This window comes from Siphateles boraxobius, unplaced genomic scaffold (genome assembly GCF_051911475.1).
Source record: "Siphateles boraxobius isolate OS27281-9 unplaced genomic scaffold, OSU_SipBor_1 20, whole genome shotgun sequence".
NCBI classification, from domain to species: Eukaryota; Metazoa; Chordata; class Actinopteri; order Cypriniformes; family Leuciscidae; genus Siphateles; species Siphateles boraxobius.
This window is the reverse complement of record NW_027508811.1, coordinates 19,513,420-19,531,094: the sequence shown is the minus strand read 5'-3', so window position 1 is coordinate 19,531,094 and position 17,675 is coordinate 19,513,420. Positions and strand designations below refer to the sequence as shown.

General features: G+C 39.2%; 1 protein-coding gene across 1 annotated transcript in view; it reads left to right on the top strand.

Annotated features, from left to right (window-relative positions):
- The first annotated feature begins 203 nt into the window (after nucleotides 1-203).
- Nucleotides 204-17,675, top strand: part of camkmt (calmodulin-lysine N-methyltransferase) — a 111,163-nt gene continuing 93,691 nt past the window's right edge. Inside the window, exons 1-3 of the mRNA XM_077237278.1 lie at nucleotides 204-556; nucleotides 710-888; nucleotides 2,439-2,503. Of these exons, the coding sequence (XP_077093393.1) occupies nucleotides 437-556; nucleotides 710-888; nucleotides 2,439-2,503 (364 nt within the window). The 5' untranslated portion in view covers nucleotides 204-436. The remainder of the gene's footprint in view (nucleotides 557-709; nucleotides 889-2,438; nucleotides 2,504-17,675) is intronic.

Below are 17,675 nucleotides of genomic sequence, written 5' to 3'. Positions count from 1 at the left end.
CAAGGGCATTTTTTAATCAGCTCTTTGAAATGAACTGTTCAAAAGAACCGATTCGAAAAATGAGTCAGAATCACTATCACCAATGGCGCTAAAATATGACATCTAGTTCAGGCAAGAGTAATCGAGTCAAAAATCATAGATGATAGCCGATAGAGCAGAGTGTTTGAAGACTCTGGTAATGAATTGGATTTCCTTTCTTCCGCAACAAGAGGAGGTGGTGTACGGAAGTAGCGTGGGATTTTATTACTAAGCAACAGAGACCAGTACATACCGGCGAATTGGTAAAAACGGTATTAAATTGTACCATCGAATTTAAACACATCCATAGAACAAATGCCAAATAAGCCTTCGACTAGACTCTGCACTCTGTTGTCGTTGTAGTTCTACGTTATTCCCCCCGCATGAAGCCAAAACAAATCGATCAGGTTGCTCTGGCATGAATAAATGTAAAGATCCTCCGTTGGCTGCGACAGAAATGCTTGCGAATAATCACCAAAATCACGACTCTCACTGTGGAACAGATGTGGCCCGTGCACGATGGGGTCTTCTGCGACAGGTGACGGGGTTTTCAGTGAATGTCCTTCAATGTACAGCTGATTGCATTTATTAAATAATCGTAAATATAATGCGTTATGTAATGCATGTATTACGTTAGACATATGGATGTGTCCACCAGGTAGTAGCATCTTATTTATCTCTTACAATGCAGGTTCTGAAACGGAAGCAGCTCGACAGTTCAGATGTACAGCAGGTGTCAGTACGAAGATTCTCCTCCTTTAACCTGTTCTCCAGGAGCAGGGTCACTCCCGCAGAGACGGATGACCCGTCAGACGGGCAGTGGGTGGACTACAGAAGTGCAATCTTTCCCCAGTACAGTGCCTTACTCAGGTATGCATGCTGGAGAAAGTGTTGAGTATTGGTGTTTTTCATTTCCACATACACATAGTCTCTCAAGGGCTTCCCGTTTTAAAGGATAGTTCACTCAGATATGAAAATGTTGTCATCTTTTACTCACCCTCATGTCATTCAAACTTGTATGATATCCTTTCTTCTGTGAAACACAAAAGGAAAGGTTCTGAAGTATGTTCATGCTAATTTTTTTTTTTATTCAATGAATGGAGACTAAAGATGTCAAACTCCAAAAATACCAAAACAATCAACATAGAAGCATCATAAAAGTTCCCTGTGTGACTTCTATTCTAGAGTCTAGATGACATTTAAGTAAAAAAACCCTTCCGTGAAAATGTCTTCACAGCCATTGTCTTAATTCTTGTCATTGTATGTCAAATTAAGAGCAGCTTGGACATTCTGCTAATAATTACTGCTTTTATTTATTGCAGAATGGGGGAGTAAACGATGACATAATGTTCATTTTTGGTTTAAGTGTTCCTTTTGTTCATGTCAGTATGATGATTAAATTATTTCTGTCACTTTGGATACATTTCTTATGGTATAGTTTTTTTTTTTCCCACTAGGCCTGGGTATGCTTAGCCAGGTTGTAAATATAACAGGGTACTTTTCAGATGTAAACTATGGCTACGATTATGATGACAATTATTGAGAAATGCACAAGTCTGCACTTTATCTGTATGGCATACATTTCAACAGTACAGATTTTTACATTATGTGCAAATGCAAAATATAACATATAGCATTACATTAAGTAGTGAACATTGTCTGAATCCATACCTGTTTTGTCTACAAACTTTTGAATGATTGAGGACAATGTTGTTCTCCCAACATTCGTCTTTACCTTTTGACCCTTTCGACGTATCCTTACTTCTCTTCTTCTTCCTGGCTGTTGACCCTGTCTGTTTCCTTGTTGTTTTTCCATTGTCAGAATTTGTAACACTGTTTTGTGCTCTGTCATATTTGCCAAATGAAGCTTCATGAGATGCACCTCTGAGCTATTTTAGAGAACTGGTTGATCAATGATCATTGGTTGATCCAGCCCTGTACATTTCCCTTCAATAGTGAAATTCAAAATTCACCTCCGCAATTCATCAATTCAGGACACATTTACAAAAAAGGTCTAATAGAAATGTATAGAAAATATGCTAGACAGTTTATGACAACTACAACCATTTCGCATTTAATGACTTATGCAAATAATGAATGCCTATGTTTTGTGGGGTAAGACTATTCAGCAGGGAACCAGTATAATATATTTTTTAATCAATATGACATAAGCAATTGATAATTTAGGAAACAGCAGGCAATTGTAAATAATCGATTGCTTTTATGATGTGCACATGTGACTAAATTATGTGGAGGCTGAACAAGTAGTTTTGAAAGTTTCATTATGATCTGAGAAATGCACCAAAGCGACTGAGAAAAACTGTAAACGCATTATGTTGTTCACATTTCATGTTAACATTAATGTTTGGTCGGCATCTCGGCATATTTATGTCTAAATCATGTTTCTTAATTCATTACAGAGACAATCTTGGACCTATTAGAGTAGATGAGGTGCTCAGCAGCTTTGACAACACAGGAAATGTCTGTGAGTATCTCTTCTGTTCATGTTCATACTTCATTTGTTGCATGTAGGTTGTGAAACCGATCACATGGTGGTAATCGTGTTATTTTAATGCAGTCTGCAATACTTTTTGATTTTGAATATTTCACTGAACATGACCTATGGCAGGCAGCAGAGGGTCAGATAGAGCTGCAGCTCCATGGCACACCAGAGGCAGGCACACTTGAGCCTCATAAGTACCTCATTATAAGCAACTTTTTGACTCCTGCTGTCTATGACAGGGGCGTTGAAGTATATTATTCTTTCCTAGTGCATTAAATAGTCTGTGAAATGCACATTTTCATGTTATACACTACCATTCAAAAGTTTGGGGTTATTAAGATTTTTTTTTTTTTTTAAGAAATTAATACTTTCTTGCCTTTGTAGTGCAGTATTAAAGTCTTTCCACAAATGTATATTTATCTTCATGCCGTTCCATACCTTTCTTCTGTTGAACACAAAAGGACTTGTTCGGCAGATACACCAAAGACACACTTTTCTCAATCTGTCGCCAGTCATGGTTCTTTGTTGCGTAGGATGAAAGAATGGCTCAGACATTTTTATTTGAAACCATATTTAAAACTTTTTTTTTTTTAATGCAGATCACTTGTTTTAGAATAGGAAGGAGACTGATCCCGTGCGGGTTATTAGCAGACATGTCTTGAAATATTTGGCTCTTTTACTGGATTAGTGAAAAGGGGCACTATGGCTCTCTTCTACGGCAGGGTCATCGCTTCTCTTTTCAGACCTTCCTCTCAACCACCCTTAATTGATCTTACGCATTGGTAAGCCCAAACATCTCCCCTATGTCCTTGTCAGCTCAGCTGGGCAGGCTCATTGTCTTCAAAGGGGGGGGGGGGGAGTGTGCCCCATGTATTACCCACCTCACATACCCAGTTTAAAATCCTTGTCTCAGGATTTGACAAGCCGAAAGGTCTCTATGTCCTCTGAGGCACTGAATGTGGATTAGCTATCCAAATGTATGAATTACTGTGATCCAACTTGTCAGGGTTGGAAGGGTTGATGGTGCTGTGGGTTTAAGTGCTGTTATTTCCAGCAGGGATCAAGAGAGACACAAAAGGTCTTATCTGAACATGCTGGGTGGACATGAAGAGCTTTAGAGAGGCTTGTTGACCACTGGTTTGGATTCAAACATCAGTTCTTCCGCTGTCATATGTTCGGGTCAGAGTTGGTTAAAAATCTAAAGAAGAACTTAGTTGTAGTTTTCTTAATTTGGAATACTGATACTTATTTCAGAGGGGCTCTTTGCAGCCAGCTGATGTAGTTGACGAAAGAAGTCTGCTTTGGACCAATCATGAAGTTCTGACGTAATTAAGACGAAGATTATTTGAATACATTTTACAAGAAAATACCATTTCAGTCTTTCTATTTCAAAGCAAGTTGACTGAGCATCTGCAACCGTAGTTTGACGCATGTATTATTATCTTTATCCGGAATAGACTTACACACAATACAGCAAGATGAAGGAAGGCGTCAGCTAAACATTAAAAAGTTACCATAATAAAAGTAAAAACCATAGCATAAAAGTACCATATAGCAAAAACCTGTAATATTGACATTGAGTTAATACATATGAAAACATAAACCAACACATTCTCACCTGTGAAAGGTTATCCCATTCCTTCTGGAATTTAAATCTTGACTGTTTCACAACCAGAAGCTGCGCAATGTTGTGGCATCATTGCTTCTTACTGTGAGTGACGACGTGCTGACTGTTTCAAGATGGCGTGTTTGGAACGGTCGAATGTGGCATCTTCATATACATATCTGATGTTCACGTCCTTGGACTCGTAATTATGTGTCTCTATGGCAACATTATTAGCACACACAGCACTGATGAAGGGTTGAACCTGAAAACCTGTTGCAATTTTTTGCACTTTATTTGTGCAGTCTGGACAATAAAATCCTGTGAGCTTTTTGGCCTATATTCGTGTGCGGATCTTTTTTTCTACGCACCACAAGAAGATATTACTCATCATCAGTTTGGGAACTAATGTTTGGTGCTACGCATTTCCATCCCCAACATTATCAATGGTGAAATGAATCTGCGGCAGTCAGGTGGTACAAGTCAGAGCTCTTTGTTTACGTTCATTATTATTGTAATGCTATGTGCTTTAAAACATGATTTAAGGCCATGTGTATGTGTAAAACTCATGTGTATCTTTAACTACACGTCATACACTGTATTATGAACACCAATAAAATAACTTTTTAAATTTTTTAAGCTGTATGTGTGGGATTCACTTAAAAGTGTCATTCAGTAATCGAATTGCAAAAATCAGTGCGAGATAATGCTTTAGATTCAGTAGCGAGATGCCAGTATTTTAGGACACTGTTCTGTCCGCATTGGATGAAGAATGCATGTGTGAGAACCGTTAACAGAACCCAACATCATTGGGTATTTGTAGGATACTCTTAGCCAGTCCAGTCAGGTTCTTTATCCTGAGTTAAAACATTCTTCAGAGAGGTCACATGATGTGGTGGAGGAACTGATCCTCTCTGAAATCTCGACTTTCAGGCTTACTAACAGGCAGTGCTCAGTCTCAGCAGGGTTTCTGCTGTACACCCCACCAGTGCAGTTATCACAAATCCATGTGTGATGGTGACTTTTAGAGCCTTTTCATAGTTAAATGAGTGTTATTAGTGTGTGTGTGTGTCTTTCTTTTTATGTGAATCATGTGTTTGTTTGTGTGCGTCCAATGGTCTCCACTCATATGCCCGTCTGTCCTACCCCCTGCTTGGGCAATTATGTAGATTGGGGGACCCGGTGTACTAATTGCTCAGATTGAGGCTGTCCAATGAGGCCTGGTTAGACCTGCTGAGATCAGAGGTCTGGCTCTCCATCTCTGCCTTATTCTGCTCTCCTGTGTTGGTGAGAGTTAATTAACGCTGCTCTCAGACTGTTTACAGGACGGCTCGCTGACCAGACTCAAGCCCTCATTACTGCAGAACGGCCTGTTGAACGTGTGCAGACAGGGTCCAAAAATTAACACTCGCCAAGCACCAAATGCCAGCCAGAATTGTCCTTGGCGAATAAATAGAACGGTTTCTCGCCAGTTGGCTGGAAACTTTATTAGGAACTACCCGCTGTTGTAAGCAATTTTAACTATTCAGTCAATCAAATTAAACCGTCTGCTGCTAGTAAAATTATTATAATTTTTTACCTCAAATATGCAAAATAATTATCAATATTGCAAAGATTTTTTTCCTTTTATTTTTTATTAATAATAATAATTTTGACCAATAAGAAATATTTATGATTGTTCTCAGTTCACACGGCAATGTCAGGTTACCTGCAGTATTTTCCACTATAAAAATACATAGAACCATTTTTAGATTTGATCATTGATCATTCGATCATTGAAGTGGCATTGTATTTTAACAATATTTTTTATTATTTATAGAGTTATAATTGTTATCCAAAAACTGCGAATGTTAGTGTCATAATGTTAGTGTTAGTCCTCTGGTTGTCATTGGCATGTGCCAGTGGAATCTAAAACTTGTGACGTGTGCTGATGGATTGCCGTATGTCGCCGTATGTTGTGGCACGTCCAGTAGCCTTGTGACACATGCAGTAAATTTGACATTTAATTAATAATACGTTTGTTGCTTTAAAAAAAGGTTTATTACTTGCATCCTAGAGTTAATATTTACAACAACCATTAGGCTTCTCCATATGCTCAATATCTGCCTCGTGGCCCATTGTATGTACTTTGATTTATTATAAGAAGTTTATTTTTGTATTTTAAAAAAAAAAGTATATAAATACATATTGCAAATGCAGAGTTGTTTTGATAGCGCAAAGCATTTATATGATAGTTCATATAATATAGACAGTACCAGTAGGTTTCACCAGTATGTGCCACCACAAATTGACACTTACCAATCAGGTATTTCATATTGTAAACTATCATGGGAGAAAAGTCCACAAACCTTTATAAAGTGACACCTTCTGAAAGTCATTATGAAACTGACACCAAGCATTTAAGTGTGCTGGATCTTTTGTATTTTCTTAGAATGGCCAGTTTGTGTGTTCAACAACATGCAGTAGCACTGGTATTACATAACATTCAGTGGCACATGCCACTTACCGGTAAGTACAGATGTGCCACAAACTAACTGCATGTTTGAACAATAATACCGATCTGTAAATATGTTTAATTGACACTGAATATTTAGGATTTTGTGTCACAGTTACATTAGTATAGCTGCTCAACTCATCTGTCAGTCACTACTGGAGGTGCCACAACATTTGACGACATGTTGTTAGTGGCACATGAAGCAATCCATCGGCACATGCTAATGAAAACCGGATGTGCCACTATATGTGCCACTAAGCATAGCAGTATGTGCCAATGGCTTCTGTGCGTAAGATGCCATAGCACTTATTGTTAAAGGGTTAGTTCACCCAAAAAATAATCCCATAATTTACTCACCCTCAAGCCATCCGGTGTATGACTTTCATCTTTCAGCCAAACACAATCGGAGTTAAATTAAAAAATATCCTGGCTCTTCCATGTTTTATAGGTAACGGCCGTACCCGAGTCTAGTTCCAGCAGAAGAGTGTCCTCTGTAAGCCAGTGATTTATAGTTTATAAAGTTATAAATGTGTATGTTTTTCTTACTAAAACAGGCCTTTATTAACCCCCTGGAGCCATATGGATTACTTTTATGATGGATGGATGCACTTTTTTGGGCTTCAAAATCTAAGATGCCATTTACTCCCTTTATAAAGCTTGGAAGAGGAAGATATTTTTTAATATAACTCCAATTGTGTTTGGCTGGAAGAAGAAAGACATGTATGCATAGGATGGCTTGAGGGTGAGTAAATTATGGGATAATTTTTATTTTTGGGTGAACTAACCCTTCAATACTGCTACTGGTTACGACTTTATACTTGAAACTTCAGGATTTTATTCTGAAACAAGGCCTGTTTGAGAGTATTCCTTGTTCTATTTCACTTACTATATCCATTTTTTACGTAATGCTAAAAATGTGGCCGGTAAATTTTTAAACCTGGTGTGCAAAAACTCTGTGTCCCTAAAAACTGGTGCTACTGGTGAAAAGGCCAAGAACTGTTTCATGATAAAGCCACCTATGGGAAATATTGTGAATGTTTGAGTGAATCAGATCTGACCTGGACTCTATGCTGAATGATAAATAACTGAACCAGATTAAAGTCATTATGGGAAGCATTATTATAAAACATAATGTTCTTTTTCTGGATTTGTTCAAGATGGCACCATAAAAGAATTTGCTTTTCTATATAAGCACAAGTATAAAAGCAAATGTTCTTAATCATGGCTATAGGGGTCAGAGGTGGGGCGAGCTGTATCAGAGTTAAGAGATGGGATAAAGGAAACCCTGAGGGAAAGAAAGTACAATGCTAGACTTTGCAGCGACATTGTGCGGGGTGTAATGCCACAGTAATTACTAACATATCTTAGCAGCCAGGTAACACTTTTTCTTTTGTTGCAAAGGTTCCTTCTCATCTGGAATTAGAAGGGAGAGAGAGAGAATGAAGAAAATAATAACACCCTCGATATTCACTGAGGGGGTCACCTTTTGCTCGTCATGCATTATGTTTTTGACTATTAACTTGCTTGTGAACTAACTGGTTTCAAAGGTAAGGCTAGGCTTTGATGAAGTTCACACAATTTTTTTCCTAAACATTTGAATTACTTTGATAAAACCACGAGACGCCATGCTTTACAGTGATTTTATCACGGATAAATGGTGTTTAAAACTTTCCAAGAGAAACAGTGTGGCTAACATTTTTTTGGATATCTATCAGGGGCAAATTTTAAGCTTAGGAGAGCAAACTTACACTTATGACACCAGCATCTTAATGTTAAATATATTACAGAGTTGTAATACAGATGCAATCTTTTTATTTATTATTTTATTAATTAATCAAAAAGTAATGAATAAAATGCCAAATCAAGCTCAGCATCCTACATGGTTGTTCCATTGTACCATGTCTAAAGAACCACGGTAGTACCATGGTACTTTTAAGCACTTTTCTGTTAGAGAACAACAAATTACTCATAGGCCTCTGTTTCTCTGTGAATGTGCGTTTCTGTGTTCCCATTGGACTTTTAAGTGATTAATGCAATGTAGTTAATTTGTCTCTCATATCTCTGTGCCCAATCCATCAGACTGCACTTTTTTGTCATTCTATTGGTGCGTTTGTGGACCCCCTCAATGCTCACCCTTTCACCTGTATTGAGTCCCCAGTTCCCGCTTTGCCTAGCAACCATGCCAGGTCTCCAGCAGCCCTAATGTACTTGATGATGTTTTAAAGCAAACAGATCATTTATCTGATTAGCGTCTTGGTGTAGAACAAGCCATGTGAATGGCCAACTCTGACTCAGAGCTTGGGCAGCACTCCAAAAAACCTGACTCCCGGTAGTGATGCGCGTGTGTGTGTGTGTGTGTGTGTGTGTGTGTGTGTGTGTGTGTGTGTGTGTGTGTGTGTGCCATCTGAATGTATGCTCGTCTGTAAAGCACTCAGTGTAATGACTCTCACACACTTATTTTTGTAAGTGCTGTCTCTTGGTTTACATGTTTGTTACTTAATTAACAGAAAAAAGCCTATTCAAAAAAGTCATGGCATGTCAGTTACATGCCATATATTTTTTTTAAATAGGCTTTTATGTTTTTACAAATGTTAATTTGAATCATTTATATAAATATTGAATATTTTAATTTAATTTTAAACTTTATATCCTATGGTAAAAAAAAACTGTTAAATAAACAGATGTATTTATCTCTATATTATTAGATACTTGAATTCACCTGCATTTAGTCAAAAACGGATTTTATATATTTATTTTGGAATTACTTATTTAAATTTATATTACAATTTTATCTTTGATGCACTAATAATAACATTTTGGTCAATGCGATAAACTGATAATTATTTTCATGTTATGGCCGATATTATAATTCTAGACTATTTTGTCTAAATCAATAATAATAAAAATAAAAATCTAAAATCAATCATTATAAATGCTAAGTGAATTAGGTATTACAACATTATGTACAATGAGAAAAATTTATATTCATTTTGAGATTTTCTAAAGATTACATTTAACGGTGTTATTAAAGTGGTCTGCAAACTTTAAGTAGGTGTTTAAATAATTTGCGAAGGTAATCTGAATATAAAAACAGGAGAAATAAGCATGAAATTTAAAATGTCAGCTGAGATATATATATCCAATATCACTATTGATATTGATATTAATAAATCGGATGATAACATACATATTGTGTATCTTTAGTCCGTTGTACCTTGACTAATATACTTACTTAACCATAATTCACAAAAGTTAAGGTTGATCAGAATGAATCAAAAAGTTTTACTTTGGCAGCACAGATCAAATATGTTATTTGTCAAATATGTTTGATGTGGTCAAGGTCGGTTCTTTGAGGTCATAGGCATTGGTGAAGAGTGCTGAGTCGCTTAGTGTCTCGGTGACAGCTGATCGGGGGTTCTGAATCCTGAAATACCCCCCTCTCCAACCCCACCCACCCCCCAGCTGGACATGGTGCAGCCTGTCTTTTGTATTTGACCAGCCAGCCTGAAAGCTGGGGGCCAGTACTGCTCTGAGGGAGAGCCAGTGCGGAGAAAGGGACCGAAGAAAAGGAGAGAAGTAATTACGTCCAGTCATTGAGTTCTGAAGATCCCCCCCCAGGTTCATTACAGGGGCCCTGCACTGGCGACAAAACGTCGGCCATTTGGAGCGAAAGGAGCAGGAATGTTTTGGAGGAATATGACACCTCCAGATCCCAGCTCTGGCAAGAGAAGCAAGATTAAGAAGCCCACACCCCCTGCTTTTGGGTCGCGGCGCAGAGAAGTGTAGAAACGGACTGATTGCTTGGCTTGCCCATTGTCTGCACTTTTTCATACGTACCGCAAGCCGTTTCACATCACTAGCTTTTCAGGACAGGACTGGACAGGACAGGGCCCCACACTTTTGCTTTTTGTCCGCTCTTATCTTTCTTTTCAAATGCTCAAAGTAGAATTTTCTGTCTTAGAGTCCCGTCAAAAATAAAAATCATTTACTCCCCCTTATGTTGCTCTAAACCCGCATGACTTGCTGATGTTTTTAAAAAAAAACTCAGTGTTTTTTGTCCATTCAGTATTGTTTTGGACCCCATAGACTTTCATTGTATGGAGAAAAACATTATTTTTTTATGTTCTGCACAAGACAAAAACAGGTTTGGAACAACATGAGGGTGAGTAAACTTTCTGGCCAAGTTGTGAATGAATCTAGTGAATGGATACTGGTTCAACCACTGCACCTCATTTCTGCCCTCTCACTCAGTTCGGAGCGGCCCACCTCTGTTCCAGCAGGTTGGTTCCTGTCTCATTGTCTTGGTGGAGCCATGAGGGGATGTAATCTTCAGCAGAAAGGAGAAGTCATTTATTAGTCCCAACCCAGGGGTTCATGCTTCACAAAACGTATTGAGGCTGTGCCGACCAATCAGAACGCAGAATTAGGGGAGTGTTGTGGGGGTGACGTTGCTGCTTCTTTCACCCACCTCTCCTTTCCCATCCAGCCCAAAAGGATTATGGGGGATTGATGTAGTGCGGGTCCAGTGGCCAGATGATGCCAAACCTCCCCACTGAGCTTTTTAGGTGCATGTCTGTAAAGCCTGTCTCAGAAAAGAGCCTTTCAAATGTAACACAAGTTACACAACTGTATGTTTCGCCCGTGATCTTCAAATATCTGACCGCCGTTTGAGCGATGCACTATTGTTTTGTAAGTACACTAGTTAAAGAGCCTGCCAACACCCACCCCTTCTCTAGCTCACAATCACATCACACTCTGTATAACAGTTTGTGGCACACAAAGATGCACACAATGATACTCGTACACACACACACACACACACACACACACACCCACATTCCCTCCAAACAATCCAGTCGATGCTTTTTCGCTGCTTTGCCAAGTGGCTTTTTACAACTGTTCCACAATGGAGAAGCTAATTACTGTAGATTTGGAGAGCTGGTTAATTGATCGTGCTAGCGTCCTAATTGCATCTCTCTTACCTGGGGCCTCTGAAATGGCAGTGAATGCCTCTCATATGACCTCTGTGTTTTGACACAGTGAGAAAAACACATTGCTGAAACTCTTCAGAGGGATACTTGTGGAGAGAAGGCATGTTTATTTAGGTGTTTTTTTGGGGAGGATCTACCATTTTTAAACCTCTCATGGTGGTTATACGGTGTATCTGTTGTAATTGTCTTTTATTAAAAATTTTAGTTTTATTAATTGTGCATCCAGTTGGGGCCACTCTCATACTTTGCAAAACTGTTCTCTTGGCATTATCTGATTGGCCAAATGTCCCCCTGTTATTTGTTCAGTTTATAAAAGGTCTAAAAACACCTGGCTTATTAGTAATGCCACCCCCTTACTTTATAGAACTTTGTGAGATTGTTTTTACCAATCAAAGAAGTGACTTGCTGTGTTGTTAAAATTGCAGCAGCTAACTTGCTAAATTGACACTTAATTCCCCTCAAGATGAAGATATTAATTGAGGAGTGTCACATTACATTGCATGAAGAGGTAATTCAGTCTATCTGAACTCACGCACTTGTTTTGTCACTCACTCACTCTCAATTTAATGCGCGTGCACACACTGATGATGCGCCGTTGCCCGCGCTGCAAGTGTGAGCTGAAACCCATAGCGTGCTCCAAAGTGGGGCATCACTAATCAATGCGAATCATTTAAGTCCATTCTCTCCTGTACCACAAAACCCAGCGTTTTAGCAATCAATTCAAAACAAGTGCCATCGGCTTTTCCAGTCTGCGGTACACGTAGCTATACGAGCGAGTATTCGTAGGGAACAAATGTGTGAACGAGCCTGAACTCAGCAGGAATGCACATATGTGTGTGCGTCGGCGTAAGCGCACACATGTTTTCTACCGCTTTTTCTCTTTAGTTAAACGCCCGTCTAGTCTACATTTGGATGTACTCTTGTGTGTATACAAGAGCTCTGCATCAGATTGAATTAGCCAGTATTGTCCTGCTCACTAAAAGGGGGCTATGCTATTAGCAACCTTTCTAAGGACCACCGCATCCTGCACCAGGCAATCAGATCACTCAAGAGCCTCTTTCCCCTGCCGTGACCTGGGCTCCGGGCCCGTGTCTGGTAAAGACCGCCTCTCTAATGTCCCTCTCCAGCCTCTACTAAGCCCCCACCAGCCAGCGGCGAGCCCCCTGCGTCCTTCACCTCACACAGGGGAAGAAAGACAAGGTCACGCACATGGAGAAATAAAGGAGAAATGATTCCCATTCAATTGAGGTGAAGCATTCCATTTAGCAGCTAGCCCCGGGCTGCCACCGGGAGAGAGCTATAACTGGCCAGTGCATGCACCATGCACATTGCCCAACTGTGGGTGTACGTTATTTAGAGAAGCTTGCATGGCTCTGACAGGCTATTACTGTAAATAATGAAGAGGTGGGCTTCAGATATGAAGCGATCAGACACAAGCTTGTGGCCATGAGAGAGAAACTGAGAGGTTGTGGATCCGCTCTCTTCTGACAGAGTTGGCTTGATATAAGACGCATTCTTTTCCACGGTCTATTATTGATATAATTTGTTATGTGTCAGTCATGGCCTAAAACCCTGGCAAAAAGTACTTTGATGGTATCTGATGATAATATCTTAGTATATACCACGGTACTAAATGACTTGCATGTTTATATATACGTGCATATGGTATTGATGTGGTACTCCAAGGTACGTCAAAGAATATGCCCAAAATCTATTTCTACTATGATACCTAATAGGTTAATCTCATGAAAACACATCCATGGGATTCATTTTATTTATTTAGAAAATGTCTATTTTTGGACAATTAAGAATTTTTTTTTTTTTTGCATTGTTACACTTTCATAATAATTAAGTATAGTTTTTTGTCTGGACATTTGTTGTTGTAATTTCTACTTTTTTCAGTGGTTATTCTCTTAAAATATTATTTGTTACAGTAATATTTGATAATGTATTTAAGCAAAAAACAGAATCCATATATTAGCATAAAACAAGGCAGTGCATCAAATACTACATGATGGATAAATATGTACAATGAAAATAATATTTTAATAAATAAATATCTTGTTTTGCATTCAAGTAATGAGATTTTTATTGTGGAACATTTTGATTATAAAAACAATGTGACACTGCAAAAATGCTGAGTGGTCTTAAAAATAGGTGTTTTTTTTTCTTTCAAAAAATAGAATTTCATTTGATCTTTTGTGAAGTAATACGTTTCATGAGATAGTCCCAGAGCCATGGTAATACCATGGCACTTTTTAAGTCAAACTTTCTAATTGGGCTCAAGGAATCAAACTAAATTCAGCTGGTAGAAGAAAAGAGTGAAGGAGGGGTAGATGGGAGATTAATCTCTGGAGTAGACACACTGCTGCTCGTCTGGATATACAGAAGTTCATTATTACTATTGATAGAGATGGACAGCGAGAGAAAGGGTTGAGAGTTGCACAGTATTGGCCACACACACACACACACACACACACACACACACACACACACACACACACACACACACACACACACACACACACACACACACACACACACACACACACACACACACACACACACACACACACACACACACACACACACACACACACACACACCATACACACACACACACACACACACACACACACACACACGGTCAGTAATAACAGCGGGCAGGCTCCATTACTCCCACAGTCGGAGTGTTAAGTGCTGTCCTGGTGTCAGTGGAAGATCAATGGCCAGTACTGTGTTGCAGTCAACGCAGCCCTGCCAAACAGCCCCAGGGTCAGAGGTCACTCAGCCAGACGGTCCAGAGGGCGTGGTGGCCCTTAGGGGGTGGCATCACCACAGCGACCCATCGATACCCAGGCGGGGCAACAGAGTGCTAATGCCCTGCTGATGGAGGAGCTGCCTGTCCCCGAGGACCATTAGAGAGAAACACACAAACTCCTGATGCATTTACACCTCACTCTTCTCTTACAGATACATACATGCCGCTGCACATTAAAAGAGTGACCCGAGCGCATGATCGCTTGCCCTGAGCATGTCACCTCTGCTGTAGTACAATCTCATCAAAGACAGGCGTGCAGTCTATTAATTTGGCTTGTAGACTGTCTGAGTGACAAATGCATTACAGATACTCACAGATATTGATCAGATGCCCATATGGCCAATCACTCCTTCTACTTTACACTTCTATAGAGGCGTTTTATCAATTATGATGTCTTGCACATTAACCCCTATCATTAAACACAAAAAGGGGGTATCCATTTTGAAGTCATTGTACCTCATACTAAAACAAAATCTGCATTGACCACACTGGAATCCGGGATTTGAAATTAAATTAAGAACATTTATGTATGTGTGTATATATCTACATGTATACATACATATATATATATACATATATACATATATACATGTATACACACACACACACACACACACACACACACACACACACACACACACACACACACACACACACACACACACACACACACACACACACACACACACACACACACACACACACACACACACACACACACACATAAAAATATAAAATCAATTAGTATATATGTAGTTTTTGTAGTATATCATTAAAATTCATAAATTGAAATTATATCATTCTAGAACTTCATATTTAACATATTCATATATATATATATATATATATATATATATATATATAGAATATAAACTTTCAGCAGTATTTATCAATCACTAATCGGATTATGCACAAGAATAATTAAGTGCAAAAAATAAGCATTTTAGCCTTATTTTTCATTAATCTTTTTCATACTCTGTGCTCAAATTATTTACCCTGAGGGTGTTGTGCATCTAACCTCACTTTGTCTTTCTTCACACCTTTTATTTCACGCTAAAGCTGACTGGCAATACAGTGAGATCTGATTTAATCCTAAATCATACAAGCAGACGTTTTTGTTGGAGAGTGTTTAGATGGGTGAAACATGTAGCTGCTGGTCAATACAGATACTCCGGTTATTCTCTCCGAGGTCATCATTGCTACTGGAGTTGTAATGGCACTCTAGCCCTCTCCACTCTCAGCCTCCATCTATCAACAATCTAGTGACCCCAACCACTCTACCTCTTCTCATTCTCTCATCTCTTTCACTCCATTTCGTATTTCGGGTAGCATTTTATTCCTTTCTGCACTTTCTGGCGATGACCTTGTGCTTGGAGCCTTCAAAAGCGTTCGGTTTTCTCTCTTCCATTTTACAGGACACAAATAAGCTTAGAACGTCTAACAAGTTATGTACTATATACACACTCACTGCCCACTTTATTAGGTACACCTGTTCAACTACTCATTTTCGCAAATATCTAATCAGCCAATCACATGGCAGCAACTCAATGCATTTAGGCATGTAGACATGGTCAAGACATTCTGCTGAAGTTCAAGCTGAGCATCAGAATGGGGAAGAAAGATGATTTAAGTGACATTGAACGTCTGGCATGGGTGCCAGACAGGCTAGTCTGAGTGTTTCAGAAACTGGTGATCTACTGGTATTTTCACACACAACCATCTCTAGGGTTTACAGAGATTGGTCCAAAAAGAGAAAATATATAGTGAGCGGCAGGTCTGTGGGGCGAAAATGCCTTGTTGAAGCCAGATGTCAGAGGAAAATGGCCAGACTGGTTTGAGCTGATAGAAAAGCAACAGTAACTCAAATAACCACTTATTACAACCGATGTCTGCAGAAGATCATCTCGGAATGCTCAACACATCAAACCTTGAAGTAGATGGGCTACAGCATTAGAAGACCCAACGGTGCCACTCTTGTCACTCTTGTCCGCTAAGAACAGGAAGCTGAGGCTACGATTCGCTTTGGCTCACCAATATTGGACAATAGAAGATTGTAAAAACATTGCCTGGTCTGATAAATCTCGATTTTTGCCTCGACTTTCAGATAGTAGTGTCAGAATTTGGCATAAAGAATTTGGCATAAAGAACATGAAAGCATGGATCCATCTTGAATCAGCGGATCAGGCTGGTGGTGGTGCAGGAGGATATTTTCTTGACATACTTTGGGCCACTTAGTACCAATTGAGCATCATTTAAACACCACAGCCTACCTGAGTATTGTTGCGGACCATGTCCATCCCTTTATGACCACAGTGTACCCATCTTCTGATATTTCCAGCAGGATAATGTGCCATGTCATAAAGCTCAAATCATCTCAAGCTGGTTTCTTGAACATGACAGTGAGTTCACTAGACTCAAATGGCCTTCACAGTCACCATATCTCAATCCAGTAGAGCACATTTGTGATGTGATGGAACGGGGGATTAGCATTATGGGTGTGCAGCCGACAAATCTTTAGCAACTGTGTGATGCTGCCATTATGAACCAAAGTCTCTGAGGAATGCTTCCCGTACCTTGTTGAATCTATGCCACGAAGAATTAAGGCAGTTCTGAAAGCAAAAAGGGGTCCAAACTGGTACTAGCAATAGCAGCTGTCATATATACATACCATTTGAGGTTGGTATGATTTTTTAAAATGTTTTTGAAAGTCTCTTATAGTCACCAATGCAGCATTTATTTGATCAAAACATTACAGAATATTAATAACATTAGGCAGTATTGTGTCTTTGGAAGGGATTTTAATGTGAATGGATGCGATATTGGCCCGAGTTATTGTAAGTCCACCTGGTTTGCTTTCATTTGTGTTCTACTTGTGATATGTGCTTGCAGATAGTAAAAATCCCATGTCTTTTGACCCAGCATTATCTTGTTAACCACTCAGAACCCACCATGGCAATATTGTACAAGCACCACTTACATTAGTCATTTAGAGCCTTTCGGTAACATATAAGCAGTTGCGCTGTGTGTAATTTTTTGCAGTATGCACATGAACTTGACACATGGGTGCTCACATTGGTTTGAGTCCAGCCTGCAACCCAATTATGTCCTGTCTCTTCTACATTTTATCATTCTAAAAAAGTCAACAGCCCAAAAATAACAAAAACACTCTTGTTTCCACTCATACAAAGCAGTTTTTTCCCCCCATAGATTACAAACTACCAACAGTGAGCACAAGTCAATTGCAG